The 16,005-nt window shown below is 36.6% G+C and overlaps 1 protein-coding gene across 2 annotated transcripts; it reads right to left on the minus strand.

Moving 5' to 3' along the window:
• Positions 1–12,677: 12,677 nt before the first annotated feature.
• On the minus strand, positions 12,678–15,095 carry LOC133823414 (uncharacterized). Of its 2 annotated transcripts, none has more exons than XM_062256182.1 (3): positions 14,822–15,095; positions 13,905–14,124; positions 12,678–13,125 (listed from the first exon to the last, which is right to left on the minus strand). In XM_062256182.1, exons 1-3 carry the CDS (start codon positions 14,953–14,955, stop codon positions 12,829–12,831), a joined length of 651 nt encoding a protein of 216 aa, XP_062112166.1. In that variant the 5' UTR covers positions 14,956–15,095; the 3' UTR covers positions 12,678–12,828. The 2 variants fall into 2 exon arrangements, with proteins under 2 accessions (XP_062112166.1, XP_062112165.1); XM_062256181.1 differs by having other exon boundaries at positions 13,905–14,136; positions 14,822–15,091.
• Positions 15,096–16,005: the final 910 nt, after the last annotated feature.

Genomic DNA, 16,005 nt, shown 5'->3' on the forward strand with positions numbered 1-16,005 from the left:
GGAAGCTAGAAGTGTTGGGAATTTAGCTCACGGTCGGAATCACCACCAAGTTAAGGTGTAAGTTTTGATTTCTTTATGACTTTCTGTTGTGGTTAAGTGTTTTCTTGAGGTTTAAATGTTAAGTTTGATTTTGGATTTTGGTGAGATTATGGGGTGGTATTGGGGTAATTAAGATGCCTATGTTGTGTTGATAGGAGTCCTAGGCATAATTCTAGGCTTGGATACTAATTAGAGTGAATTTTAGTGAAATTGGCTCGAGAAAATGTTGGGAAATTCTGGGTTCTGGAGTTCGAGTCGTGGCTTTGTTCTTCAGGTGTCGCGACCCGCATGAACCCAGAAGGCCTTAGGGGTCTTTAAAACTGTCCAGGCACTGCAGCACAGGTTGAGGCGCACCACGGCCCGTGTCCCCCCAGGTGGGAGCCTTGAGGACTCTGACTTGAGGAGGGTCACAAATCAAATGGAAAATAGTGGCCAATTAGGGGTTTTGAGCTTGAGAACTCAAACTTAGAAGATCAGGAAGGATCCTACTACCTGGTTTAGTAGAATTTGAGGTCCCGGATGCTATTATATTATTTCAGAGGATTTTAATTGATTATATTGTGATGGTTATTTATTATCACGTTGTGACTAGGTCTTTTTGCTAAAGCTCGGATTTAGGGATCGTGCTCGGGATCGGCTTGCACTATTAGCTCAAGACACAGGTAAGAAAAATGTTTGTGCCCGTAGAGCAGGCCATGGCCCGATTATCTGTGTTTAGTGTTATGTATGAATGTTTATAATTGTTATGCCATGTTTGTGTGTTTGTGACTAATCGGCGAAGGTTGGGTTCGGCAAAGGTCGGGATCGATGAAGGCTGGGGTTGGCGAAGGCTGGGAATGACAATAAGCATGTTGAATGCAGGCCGAACGACAATAAGCATGTGGAATACAGGCCACCATGGCATGGCCAACTAGGGTGTTGTACTTACCCTTTCGGTGAAGACCGTGAACCTAGTGCCTGGTAAAGCACCTAGACCGGCATAGGTTGCTACGTGAAGTGTTTGTTGTATATGTTTAGATTATCCACTTGTTGAAATGAATTGTCATATGCTATGTTTGTGGGGTTTTCTTGCTGGGCCTTGGCTCACGGGTGCTCTATGGTGCAGGTAAGGGCAAGGGACAGGCTGACCAAGCATCAGTTGGAGGGCATGTAGGTAAGGGCAAGGGAAGGGCCGACCAATTTGAGTCAAAAAAACCACCAAAAGCTCCATTTTTCCACCATTTCCTCTTCTTTTAGCATTTAACTCACGATTCAACACACCGACCTACAACAAAGACAAACAAAAGCTTAATCTTGCACAAAACAAACATAAAGAGTCAAGATTACCATAAAAACACATTCTAAAATAGACTCGAATAAAAACTTACAGTCCAGAATTTCAGTCAAAACATTCTTCCAATTCACTTAAGTCCAAACAAAAATAAAAGCTTGCTATACTTACTAGTCTCATAAGCTTGTTATACTTCCAATTCACAATCAATTCATGCTCACCAAAAAAAAATTATTACAATCAATCAATATCATTATCTCATAAGCTTGCTATACTTACTAGTCTCCACTAATGTAGAAAACACATGCTCAAAAATCAATTGGACTTTTATAGCTTATAATTGAAAGAGCTTAAGTAAAGGTAGATGACAAAGTCATTTAGGCTCAAAATATACCATAAGCACACAACCAAACAAACCAATCTTATATCAACTTATAAACCAAAAAAAAAAAAAACACAATCCTGAATTTCCCAATACTTCCTCTTTTGAGAGAGAATTCATAATACTACACTTCCCCAAACTTAGTTCTTTGTATTTTCAATTGGAGTGTAGTTCATATTCAATATACTTTTTCTTTCTTTCTCTCTCAATTTTTCTTCTTCTATCGACACAAATTTTCAAATATAAACCCCATTACAAACCATCCCCTAATCGCTTTTCATATGCTCATGGTATATCATTGGGAAGAAAAAAATAACAAAGTTTCAAATGAGCTCAAAATAAGTGTCAAACAAAATGAATCAAATTAGGCTCAAAATTCGGTAACTAGGGATTTAATAAATCAAGGTTGGCTTGAAAGGCTCAATCGGTTCAAAGAAAAAAAAATTGCCTAAATCATCTTCCTAAGCATGCATCATCTAGGATTTCGTCTCAAAAAGCAAGCAAACAAGTTCTAGGATAACAACATTTTCATAATTTTTCTATTCAACATTCAGCAAGCATAAACAAATTTCAATTACACAAAATTTATTAAAAATCATGACTAGGCTCTCAATTATTTAACTAAACAAGGTAAAAATGGAAAGAACTATTCAACCAAGAACATGGATTTTTATAGCTTCATTCCTATTCAATTTATACAGCACATCATCCAATCATATTATCATTGGCTAATCATTATCAAGTTGATTCAACTAACACTCTAGACAACCTGGACAAAACACACTAACACAGAAAACACAACTTAACGCAAACAATAAATTCCTTCCCCCAAACATAACCTAAACATTGTCCCAGTGTTAAAATAAAAGCTAAGGAAAAAAAACTTACCCAACACCTCAGACTACTTAAAATGATACGAATCAAGATGGTGAATTGAAAATGAGGAAAGGAAATTTTTTGGCTATCCCATAGTTTATTCTGTCGGAGCCGAAAGTAGCGATGCAACTCAAATTAATCTCATATTTAATAGAAAATAAAAATCAAATAAAAATAAATAAACAAAATACTAAAATTAAAATGTTCATAATCCAAAACTTAAATAAAACTAATAAAAAGAATGCAAATAAAATATTGAAATGCCTCCAAATGCGTTGTCGTTAATGTCATTTAATTGGACGCTTGTTTTCTCATATTCAACTTGGATCAAGTCCTCCCCTCACATCCTTGAGAGCATAGTATCATGAGTTGGCCCTCTTTTCTTATTATTAGAAATAGGTGGAACTTTCCACCACCCATGTAACATTCGAATCCTTTCACTGAAGAACCTTTTTAAACGATGACGCCCTTTTCACATTCCACTTTTAACCATGGATCGTTGCTTAGAAACTTCCAACTTGTTCTCTCATTGTTTAACCACTTCAACTCTACAACAAGTTGGAATTTTCGTTGTTGCAAAAACGTTAAATATTACCTCCTCTTTTTGCACTCGCATCTTTAACTCACCCTTTTGTACATCAATTAAATCCCTACCAATAGCCAAGAATGGCCTTCCAAGTATTATTGGGATATTTTCATCTTCCTCGATATATAGAATAATAAAATTCGTAGGAAAAATGAATTTATCCACTTTCACCAATACATCCTCAATCACTCCACAAGGATGTTTGACTGATCTATCTACCATCTACAAATACACGGTAGTAGCCCGAGCTTCTCCCAAATTCAACTTCTAAAAGATTGATAGAGGCATTAAATTCACACTAGCCCCTAAATCATATAAAGCCTTTGTTTCTACTGAACCTCCTATAGAGCATGGAATATTGAAACTATCAGGATCTTTAAGCTTTGGAGGTAGTTTCTTCTGAAGGTTCACACTGCACTCCTCAGTAAGTGTCATTGTCTCATAGTCCTCCAATTTCCTTTTCTTTGACAAAATTTCTTTCATAAATTTCACATAACTTGGCATTTGTTCAAGTGCCTCAGTAAAGGGGATATTAATGTGTAGCTTTCGAAAGATATCCAAAAATTTAGAAAACTTCTTTTCAAGCTTATTCGTTTGAAGCCTCTGAGGATATGGGATTTTTATATGGTGATCTATATTATTTCTGGCTGCTTCTCTAAATTCTCAGCAACATTAGACCCACTCACTTCCTTCTCCTTATCAACCACTTTTGGCTCTTTTAATTCCTTGCCACTCCTCAAAGATATTGCATTGCACTGTTCTTTTGGGTTTACCTCAGTAGTGCTTGGTAAGTTCCCTTGAGCCCGGTTTGTCATCAAAGTAGCCAACTGACCCATTTGAATCTCCAAACTCCTAATAGATGCCCTGGTTTCTGTCATAAATTGGTTCAATGTGTCTGGTCGTACTTCTGGTGGATTAACTTGAGGATGCAATGGTGGGTGTTGTGGCATTGCTTGGAAACGATAATAATACGGTCGATGATTTAGCCCATATATTTATTGATGGGGTGGATATGGTTGCTGATTTTGTGGGTATGGTGGTTGTGCTCCTTGATTATATTTCCAAGACAAGTTAAGGTGATTCTGCCACCCTTGGTTGTAGAACATGGGATATGGGTTATTGGTTGGCCTTTGGCTATTTCCTATGGCTTGAACTTGTTCCATGGGCAAATTTTTTAAATCCATTGCAGGACACTTGTTAGGTGGATGTGTCATTCCACACATTTCACACACACTTTGTAATTGCATGGCTTGAGCTGTGAGGTTATTTTGTTCTAGTTGTTTCGCCAAGGATGCCACTTGAGCTGTAAGCATTGAGATGGCATCTAATTCAATCATCTCAGCCACCTTCTTTGTATTTTCCCTCTCAATAGGCCACTAGTAATTTTTCATGGCCATCTCTTCTAATAGATCATAAGCTTCATTGGAACTCTTGCTCATAAATGCCCCTCCTACTACTGCATCTATGATAGTGCGAGTAGTACCACCTAACCCAATGTAAAAATTATGGACTAGCATCCATTTTTCAATCCCATGATGAGGGCATTTCTTAACAACTCTTTAAATCTCACCCATGCATCATACAGTGACTCTCTCTCCATCTGATAGAAATTATTAATCTTCCCTCTCAACCGTGCAACCTTGGATGGAGGAAATAATTTTGCAAGAAACTTTTGAGAGAGCTCCTCGCATGTGGTACTAAAGTTAGCTTATAGGGAAATCAACCAACTCTTTGCTCGATCCATTAGTGAAAATGGAAACAACCTCAACCTTATTGTGTCATCACTCACCCCATTCATCTTAAAGGTCACACAAAGCTCTATGAAATTAGCTATGTGTAAGTTAGGGTCCTCTGTAGGCAAGCCTCAAAACTGAACAGTAGATTGGACCATTTGTAGAATCGCTGGCTTAATCTCAAAATTATTCACAACAATTGTTGGAGGTCTGATGCATGAATGCACTCTTGTAACAGTTGGGAGTACATAATCTCTTAAACTTCTAGCCCCTTGATTAGCAAGGACCTCAACAGCCACTGCCCCTTCGACATCATTGGCAGCATGATTTACTGCATTCCCTTGATTTGCAGCCATGGCAATTTCAAGATCTACAGGTATGAGCTCATTTTGTCTACTTCCCCACATATGCCAATATTTCCTGAAACAAAATACAACCTTGATCCAAATGAGTATAAAATATAAAAACCAAATTAGAACAAAAAAATAATTAATTTGTATATTGGATATTAAGTCCCTGGCAACAGCGCCAAAAGCTTGGTCGTGAAAATATGATACGCAAGTATACGTATCCGATTCAAGTAATATAGATAGTAAATAAAGTATCGTTCCCACAAGGACTATCAACCAATTACCAATAAATGCTTTTAAATTTCTATTTGGCTGTCGAAAATAGAGTGATTTTTAAACTAAGACTAAAAATTAAAATAAACTTTGCAGGAATAAAGATTGATTCAATAATCAAAACCTAGGGTGTTAACTTCATCAACTTTTAATTCTATTAATTTTATTAATCATTTCTAAAAAAAAATTCTTCCTATTCTAATAGCAGGTTAACGAAAATCGATTCCTATTCTTTTTCAAGATATAAGATCTCAACCTATATGCAGGTTTTCTACATCTCTGTGATAAACTTAAACATATAGCAGGCATTAAGCATAGAAACCTAATTACTACACAAGCCATACAGGTACTTTCATCCAATATGTAACCTATGTCTATATAAAGATAGCATATTCAATTCTCATCTTTCGAATTTTGAATCAAAATCATAAATCAAGCAAATACTGATCAGGTATTTACTAGCTTTAAGCAAACATTATATAGATTAGAATAAAGAAGAAGAATCACTAGAACATCATAATAAGATTAAATAGAAATCCAAGTGACTACATTAAACCCTAGAAAGAAGTGTTTAGTTCATATCAGACATGACTAAAACAACAAAATAATTATTCATAAACATAAAATTCAAAAACTTGAAGAAGAAATAAAAAAATATGAAAGTGCAGAAAAACTAATCTCGGATTCAAATTTTATCTCTAAACTCATAATTAAAATCTAACCTTACCTTAATTAAACCCTAAAGTATGAATTTATACAAAAAAAAACACGATTTCCTCTTTTTTTATAGGCAGGCCGTGACTTGGCCTTTCCTAGGTCGCGGCCCGTGTCATTTTTAAGGCCCTTGAAATTCTGATTCAGGTGTTCAAGCGTCGCGACCCAGTCGTAGCCTGTGTGTTGATGCCTACATGGATTCGCCTTTGACTTCCACTAACGTCGCAACTTATAAGAGCAAGTCGCAGCTCTAATTCCCTTCAACAACCTTGAGCTTCTGACTTGACTAGAGCAGCAGCCCTTAATCCCATGCCGCGACTTTAATTCCATTATTTTTTTAGATTATAAGCTTTTGGCATCCTTCCTTCATCAAAACTTATTATTATTCATCCTTAGCACCAATTTGAGTCAAATAACCACCAAAAGCTCCATGTTTCCACCATTTCCTCTTCTTTTAACATTTAACTCATGGTTAAACGCACCGAACTACAACAAAGACAAGCAAAATCATAATCATGCACAAAAAAAACATAAAGACTCAAGAAACTTTGTAGATAGAACACTTGGAAGATAAGGGAGACAAGATTTCCAACTCCAATCTCAGCGAAGTCACCAAAGAAGTTGATGGGTCTTCGATGTCATTTGGAGAATGATCTCCAAATTTTTTTGGCCATGTGGGCCCTGTCCTTGTTGTGAATGATGACCTCCAAAAATTTAGAAAAAAACACTAGCAAGAAAATTTATAGAAATATAGAGACAATTGATTGTGATAAAACTTGATCTTTTATTCATTGAGATAATCTGTATATACAGGCTACACAAGAACCAAGAATATTATAGTTGAATAAATACAATTAATCATAATATACTAACTAAGGAAAGTAAATATATACAAGAAATCTGGCAGCTTTAACACACGGTGAATCTATGATATCTTAGCTGTCAATACTCCCCTTCAAGCTTGACTATAGATATTTATGAGTCCAAGCTTGTTTATAAGAAAATCAAATACTTTTTTAGATAATCCCTTGGTAAGAATATCTGCAAGTTGTTGATCAGTGTGCACATACTCAATTTTGATGACTCCTCCATCGATTTTTTCCTTAATAAAGTGACGATCTACTTCCACTTGCTTTGTTCTGTCATGATGAACCGGGTTGTGAGCAATACTAATAGTAGACTGGTTGTCGCAGTAAAGTTGGATTGGAGATTCATACTTAATCTTCAATTCTTCAGTAGTCTTTTATCCATATTTCCTAACACACTCCATGAGCCATGGCTCTGTATTCAGCTTTTGTACTGCTTCTCACAACAACAAACTGTTTCTTACTTCGCCATGTTACCAAGTTGCCCATAGTAAAGTACAGTATCCTAATGTAGATTTTCTATCATCAATCGATCTGGACCAGTCTCCATCAGTGAATACTTCAATTTTTCTTTCAAGAGTTTTCTTGAAAAATAACCATTTGCCTAGAGTTTGCTTCAAATACCTCAAAACTCGATACACAGCATTGAGGTGGCCTTGGTGTAGGTCATGCATATATTGACTCACTATACTCACGAAAAAAGCAATGCTTAATCTAGTATGTGAGAGATAAATGAGCTTTCCAACTAATTGTTTATATCTTCCTTTATCAACTAGTTCACCTTTAAGCAATCGATCTTTGTTTCCTAGTTCAAACTGAGTATTGATAGCCTTACAATCTAGCATTCCAGTTTCTTTGAGAAGATCAAGAGTATACTTTCTTTGGGATATAAAAATACCTATTTTGCTACTAGCAATTTCCATACCCAGAAAGTATATAAGTGTTCCAAGATCCTTCACTTCAAACTCTTTTGCCAATAATCCTTTGATTCAATTCATCCCCACGGTATTGTTGCCAGTGACTATTATATCGTCATCATATACAATCAAGATAGTAATCTCACCTTTTCCTGGGTGTTTAATAAATAGAGTGTGGTCTGTCTGACCCTATGTGTAGCCGAGACCCTTGACTACTTTTAAAAAATGATTGAACCATGCCCTAGGAGATTGTTTCAGGCCATAGAGAGATTTGTTGAGTTTGTAGACAATCTTGGGAGTTTTTTCTTCAAATCCAAGGGGTTGAACCATGTAGACTTCCTCTTCTAGTTCACCATTTAAGAAAGCATTTTTTACTTCTAGTTGATGTAACTCCCAATCCAAGTTGGCTGCTAATGAAAGTAAGACTCTGATAGTGTTGAGTTTAGAAACATGAGCGAAGGTTTCGGTGTATTAAATTTCATAGGTTTGTGTAAACCCCTTTGTAACAAACCGTGCTTTGTACCTTTCGATGGATCCATTCGCATTATACTTGACTGTGAACATCCATTTGTATCCCACCACTCTTTTGTCAAGTGGTAATTCAACTAATTCTCAAGTCTCTGTTTTTTTAAGAGCTCTCATCTCTTCATGGACAGCTTTTCTCCATTCAAGAATCTTGAGTTCTTCGTCAATATTCCTAGGAATAACAATGTATGACAAACTAGAAGTAAAAGCTTTAAAAGAAGATGACAAATTAGAATAGGAAATAAACTTGGAGATAGGATAATGAGTGCAAGACCTAGTTCCTTTTCTCAATGCTATAGGGATGTCTAGATCGGAATTAATGTTTGAGAGGTTTACCTGACACATTTGGAGATGGAGGATCTACCACTGGATAGGTTTCTTGACTGTGCTGAGAATTCATGATTCGGTTATTTCTTTGTGGCCTTGAATAAACTCACAGCTCTTGTTGTTGATTTGGTGGATGTATATCTGTTTCAACTAACTCAAAAGATGGAGCAAGTGCTTGAGACTTTGAATCTTCTGAGGTTTGAGTTGAGTCTGGGAGCTATATAGAGGAATCGAGAGGAAGTTCCAACCCCCACGACCATTGAGCTTCATTGTGAAGAACATTCTCCCCCTGAAGCAAAGTGGGAGAGAAGTATGGAGTACCTTCAAAGAATGTGACATCCCGGGAGACATAAGATCTCTTTGTGAGAGGATAGTATCACCTATAGCCTTTCTGAGTGGGAGAATAACCAAGGAAGATAGTTTAACGGCTCTTGGGTCAAATTTAGTATGATATCGAGGATGAACATGAACAAAGGTGGTACACCCAATGTTTTGACATGAAGAAAGTTGGAGGAGATGTAAGGATAGGAAGCAAGAAGGACAGAATGGGTGTCCTAAAATGAAGAGGTCGACTAGGGAGGCAGTTGATAAGATAGGCAGTGGTGAGAGTGGTTTCTCCCCAAAAATACTTAGGGATGTGCATACTGAAAATTAGGGCTCGTGTCACTTCTAAGAGGTGAGGATTTTTTTCGTTCAACTACACCATTCTGTTGAGGGGTATCGACACAAGAACTTTGATGAATGATGCCTTTTTGGGAAAGATAGGGTCCCAATATAGAATTAAAATATCATGTGCCATTGTCTTTTTGTAATATACGATTAGATGTCTGAAATTGTGTTTGAATCATATTAAGAAAATTTTGAAACACGCTATGGGTATCAGACTTGTGTTTCAGTAGATATACTCAAGTGAGACGTGTGTGATCATCAATGAATTTGATGAACCAACGATAACCATTGGAAGTAGTGACTTTGCAAGGATACCATAGGTCGCTATGAATTAAAGAGAAAAGACAGGTTGGTGTATAATGTTTCAGAGGAAAGACGGGCCGAGTATGCTTAACAAATTGACAAATATCACATTGGAAAGGCTCAATTTCATTATTTAAAAAAAATGCTGGAAACAAATGTTTTAAATATGAAAAACTCGGATGTCCAAGTCGATAATGCAATAACATAATTTTGTCTTTATTTGAAACAGAAACAGAATTGAAAGTAGAAGCAGAATTAGATAAACTAGACGCCAAACTAGAGAAACTAGGCTGCTGTTTTATTTGTTGATGATTTTTAAAGAAATAAAGTCCACCATGAATCCTAGCACTGCCAATCATCCTCCCTGATGATAGTTCCTGAAATTGACATGAATCAACAAAAAGTTTAGCAAGACAACCATTATTAATAGTTAACTTACTAACAAAAATTGCATTTTAAAGAAGGAACATGAGGGACCGAATTTAGAATTAAATCATTCGACAATTTAATTTTACCAATGCCTGCGATCGGAGAAAGAGTGCCATCGAGAATCTTGACACTAGAATTATTAGAACATGGAGAGTAAGCTTCAAACAAGTGAAATAAACCAGTCATGTGATCATAAGTACCAGAATCAATTATCCATGGTATGTGAGAATTTTTTACAGTAAAAGAGAGATTACCAAAGTATGCAGCAGAGCAAGAAGCACTATGAGAGCCAGAACTAGAAGTTGAATTGAGTGATGAGTGATTCAGAAGGGTATACAAATGAGCAAGTTGTTCCTTACTGAATGGGAATGAAGTGGTTCCCTGAGCGGTGTCGGATGGGGTATCGTTGGTGCCTTATGTCTGAGTTTGATACGCTTTTTGTCACTATGACGCCGAGGAGTCCAGTTAGCTGGTTTTCCATGAATTTCTCAGCAGGTAGAACAAGTATGTCCATGGCATTGACAGTAATCGCACCAAGGTCTATCTCCCTTGCGGTTTGGCCTTGGATCAAGATTTAATTTTTCATGCAAACTAGATTTGGCAGCAAGAGCTGATCCTTCCAAAGAATGGGAATCTGAAGCATTAAGCATGACTCGGCGTCGTGCCCCTTCACGACGAACCTCAGAAAAGCTTCTTTAGTATCCGGGAGAGGAGAGCAACTGATTATGCGTCCTCGAACCTCATCGAGGTTGCTGTTCAACCCGATAAGAAACTCATACACCCGTTCTTTTTCCAATTTTTGTCGTTGTATTACACTGCACGCAGTACATAATGGTGTGGTCTCGAGGTAGAGATCGAGTTCCTGCCATAAATCTTGTAAATCTGAAAAATATTGAGTCACAGTCAGAGTACCTGTTTGATTTCCTTGAGTTTGGTTCCAATTGATGACCCACACTTCTTTTGCAGTTTTGAAGAAAAGATACCTGCGACTAATTTTTGGATCCATTTAATTTATTAGCCGGGCAAGAACAATGGAATTTTCAGCCTGCCATACCTTGTAGGTTGAATCATTCAAGGGAGGAGCAGGGAAGTCACCAGTAATGTAGCCAAGCTTGCCGCAGCCACATATGACAATCTTGACAGATTGTGCCCATTCCAATTAGTTCTTACCTTCAAGCTTGTGTGTTGTAATCTGAATAGAACCCTTGTCGTGGCTGTAGAGAAAAACCACGGAGCCGCTGGAGTGAGTCGAGACTGAGGGAAAGGTGTCCGAATGAGTGGTGTTGGTGGAGCTGGTGGTTTGGGATGTAACTTCTTCGCTGGTCGACATCACTGAGAAGATAGACTCCACCAGAGAAGACAACTGTGCCTGAGAAGATGACGGTCATCGGACTGAGAAAGGAACTACCTTCAGTTGGTTGTCGGGGACGAGTGACTGGAAATAAAGAAAAGAAATGTGGCTGCTGGAATCTGCCTCGAACACCTTGAAGTTGTCCGAGAACTAAGGTCCACTGGGAAAAAATGGAGAAAACAGAGTGATCGAGCCTTAGGGCCCTGATACCATATAGAAATATAGGAAAAAGAATATAGAAACAATTGATGGTGATAAAACTTGATCTTTTATTCATTGAGATAATCGGTATATATAGGCTATACATGAATCAAGAATATAAAAGCTGAATATATATAATTAATTATAATATTCTAACTAAGAAAAGTAAATATATACAAGAAATATGCTAGCTTTATCACACGGTGAATCTATGATTTCCTAGCAGTCAATAAGATTAGGGCCGGGAAAGAGTGCAGAAAGTATAGGAACCATCACTTATAATCGAAACACAGAGAAAAGGAGTTGGGCTGATCCTTTTTCCTTCTTTGGTTGCTCACAAAATGTAGCAGAACAATATTTTTAAATTTAAACAAAAAAAGAAATGATAAAGAAAACAAATGCTTTGCTCAAGAGTAGAAGCAATTAAGACGTGAAAAGTAGGCTCCACCTGTATCAAAGAACTGTTGTAGCTTTGGCAGACTATTGGCAAAGCATAACTGAAAGACACTATGAAATACAAATTGAATAATCTTTAGTTACGTTACAGACATTGTGTTGTGTGGGCATAAACAAAAGCATATATACATCTGTGCGTGTGCGGAGGGCTGTAGTAGGCCTAAGTAAATTTCCAGGAAAATGACAAGCTGGTTCGTCATATTTAGGAGGCATCTACTGTGTCATGGAATAGAAGTTTCACAAAATTCATAAATTTGAATATTCATAATTTAATTACAAGGTCAGGGTCGTCCTTCTTATTGAGTTTGACCCTTAGTCGAACCACCTATGCCTCATTGCATATGAGGCCAAGCAAAATGCAGAATATGCATATGAGACAACTATTTTAATAAAGCATCAGCAACAAATCCTCAGCAAATATTGATCTCAACTTTCTGAATTCATGTGCTAAGTTTAAAATGGAGATATTTTCAGAAACAATAATATTTCCAACAAAACAAATTTGCTAAATAAAGCCACTGTTTTCGTGTTCATAAACAATAAGAACTTCTAACAAGAAACTTATTTCAGTTTAGATTTTGTAGAGCTCCGAAGAGGCTTTGCGACTGGTCTAGCAGGGGCACTTCTAGCAACCTTCTTGAGATCGTACTTCACAGACGAGAATGCACAGAAAAGAGCAAGCACCATTGTCGGGTAAACATACACTGCTTTAGCAGGATCTGTGTTTGCAGGCTTTCCAAGTATCCCTTCCTTGACAAGGCCCCAGATTATTAGAAGCGTCCCAAACATGGTCATTCTTCCTGGTTTTAGAAGGCACACAATGGCTCCCGCCACAGAAAAGTAGCTTCCAGCAAGAACCTGGAGGAAGAACCACAAGTCAAATTGAGATTTTGAATAACGTCAGAAATGGAATCCAGAAAAGATTGTTAAAACAGTTATGGGACACAATCAACGTCCATTTCAAGAAGAACCATGGATAAAGTTAGAGCATACTTAGTAATTCATAATGAAAACAATCGTAAAGGGAAAGATTTTAGAGAGGAATGAGAAGAAATAAAGAAAAAAAGCTGACCTATCCTGCCCAATTTTGCTAATCATGTTCATGATAGATATTCACTAGAACTTATTTCCTAAATAATATGCAAGTAAGCACATGAATGATGGAAAAGGAAAACAATTTTTTTAATTATTATTTCCATTCCCTTTACAGCCCACTAAAGTACAGTAAACAAGGTCTAAGGTTATAGATATTGGAGGATGAACAGGAATCTTTTACGAATATGGATCTTCTTTGTATACAGAAAATAATGATGGGGTGCTTGAATTAATCTTAAAAAGTTCTGTTTTCAAATGTTAAGTTTTTAGACAGTATCCAAAAGTTAATAGACTATCTTCTGAATAGATTTATCAAACATAATAACCTTTTGGAATCACAAGGGAAAAGACTAGAAACTACTTTTATTCACCAAAAGTCAGAAAATTGCAGCACTTAAACAAGCCTGCTTTCAAAGGGATACCAAGCAAAAAATATCCGCCACAACCACAATAGAAAATAATTCTAGACATCACTCAGACAAAAAAGGGATTATAAACATTAAGACCACAATGGAGAGGTCAAGGGTGGAGAGAAACAAAACCTCCAACCGTTGGAGATCAGCAACTGCAGGGGCTTCCTTTGCACTGGTCAAGTTATAGATGTTTAACAAGTTATCCCAGCTTGGAATAGTCATGCTTGTGACGACTCCATTCACAACAGCTCCAGGGTAGAGAAGGGCCTTCACCACTGGAATTGGAAAGATCTCACTTGCAATCAACTGGGAAGATGTGACATGCAATGGTGTTGTACACATTCCAGATCTGCATGGAATCCTGTCACATAAAACACATAAAAATGCTAAGTGCACAACTTGTAAATTAATAAAAGTTTCTCCATTTTTTTCTTCTAAAGTTCCAAAAATGCGACTTCTGTAGATGAAACTAACAAGTTTCACACTTTTGTTTTGCCTATAATAACAACAGAAGCAATAAGTGATGAGATTACTGACTCTTTATAACTTCCTTGAAAGGAGATCAAATAACTGAGTTTAAAAGATCCCATTCATGACATAACTCACATGTTAACAAAATCTCCTATAAAAGATATGACCAACAAGAGAGATCCAAGTCATTTCCAGAGACAAGATGTTACACCACCACTCAAAAAAGTCAATCCCATTGGTCATTTTCACCAGGTAGTCAACGATACTCAAGGAATGTGAGAATAACATTGCTTCAATCAAAATGAACGAAAATAAAAATAAAGAACGAAAATTGAACATAAATATTGAAACAACTTAACAAAGCAAATATCAAAAAACTGAAAGCACAGTAAGAAAAACTAAATTCCCAGATGTAACGAACCAATTGAGATACCAAAAATAGTAGACTGAAAAAAGAACCTTCGAAATTTCTCAAAATCAAACTTAATCGACCAAGGACCATTACCAAGCATTGACAATTGTTTCTTTATAAGATGTTCGGAACTCTCTTTCGACAGCGGGTTTTTATGTTTTACCTGAAAAGGGGGATTTGAAGGATGATCAAGAAGAAGTAGATGCGTGAGGCTATGGAGGAGATGTTGCTCAACCATCCTTTTGACGATGAAGTTGACGGAGCAGACGAAGACGAAGAAGAAGGAGAACCTGCCATCTCTGATAAATTTGTCTTAGAGGGAGATTTAGTACGGACGGAGCGAGGGAGGATGTGGTACTTCTGGCTTTTACTGGAAAGCCTATAAACTCATTTCTCAACTCAGTGGACTTTTCACTCTTGTAGCCTAAAACGGCAATTTCATCATTCTTTTAGGCCTTGTTTGGGAGGGAAACAAAAGATAGAAGAAATCCAAAGGATTCCAACATGATGTTTGGATTAAATCTATAAATTAAAAAAAAAATTCTAAAACAATTAAAACATAAAAGCAATATACAGCAATTTTAAATATATAAAAAAAATGTTAAAAAAATTTTTATAATCAAATTTGTGGAAAACATTTTTCTTTATTTTTCTCCACTCTATATTTCCTTGTAAAAAAATTTCATACTAATATCGAATGTCCAAACAAAGCCTTAATTTGGAGCGAAACTTTATTTTATTTTTTCTTGCATACAATCTATAACTTTAAAATTTTAACATGTGATGAGCCTTACTTTTGACAAATTGACCAAATGCTTATTGATGATGAAAATTATGGAGTACATACCTCATAATACATGGTGGAATATCTTCCAATCAAAATATATGGTGGAATTTCTTCTAATCAAGTAACTTTGTTTTCTATCTGAAGTATATATCTAGCGAAATTACCATTTCACAACACATGTGTCAGATGTACACCAAGAAAGACAAATATCAAGGATCTAATGTTCCTAATAAAACATCCCACTGGGAAAAAATGACTCTAGAATACAGAACAAAGTGAACAACAACCACTGAATCACTCTCAATAGTCAAAATGAAAAAACCAAGCTCTAAACACCAAGACAAAGCAAACAAATGGCCAAAACATACACATCTTCTGGTGATAAGAACCAGAAAGTCGTATAGCAAAAGAACATAGAGGAAAATCTTCTGAATCACGAACAATCGCACCAAAACCAACGAGTCCATTCTCAAGATTGAGAGCAACATCTACATTTGGCTTGAGAGAACCTGGAGGAGGGGTTGTCCATAAGATTGGTTTTCTGAAGCTTGATGTCACCA

The sequence above is a fragment of the Humulus lupulus genome, chromosome 3, assembly GCF_963169125.1.
Source record: "Humulus lupulus chromosome 3, drHumLupu1.1, whole genome shotgun sequence".
NCBI lineage: Eukaryota > Viridiplantae > Streptophyta > Magnoliopsida > Rosales > Cannabaceae > Humulus > Humulus lupulus.

Coding starts and splice junctions, on each gene's coding strand:
- LOC133823414 (XM_062256181.1), bottom strand. CDS start 14,955: ATGGCAGGTTCTCCTTCTTCTTCGTCTTCGTCTGCTCCGTCAACTTCA. Junction 14,137..14,821: donor CTTCAAATCCCCCTTTTCAG/GTAAAACATAAA, acceptor TTTATGTGACAG/GATTCCATGCAGATCTGGAA. Junction 13,126..13,904: donor CTGATCTCCAACGGTTGGAG/GTTTTGTTTCTC, acceptor TTCTTCCTCCAG/GTTCTTGCTGGAAGCTACTT.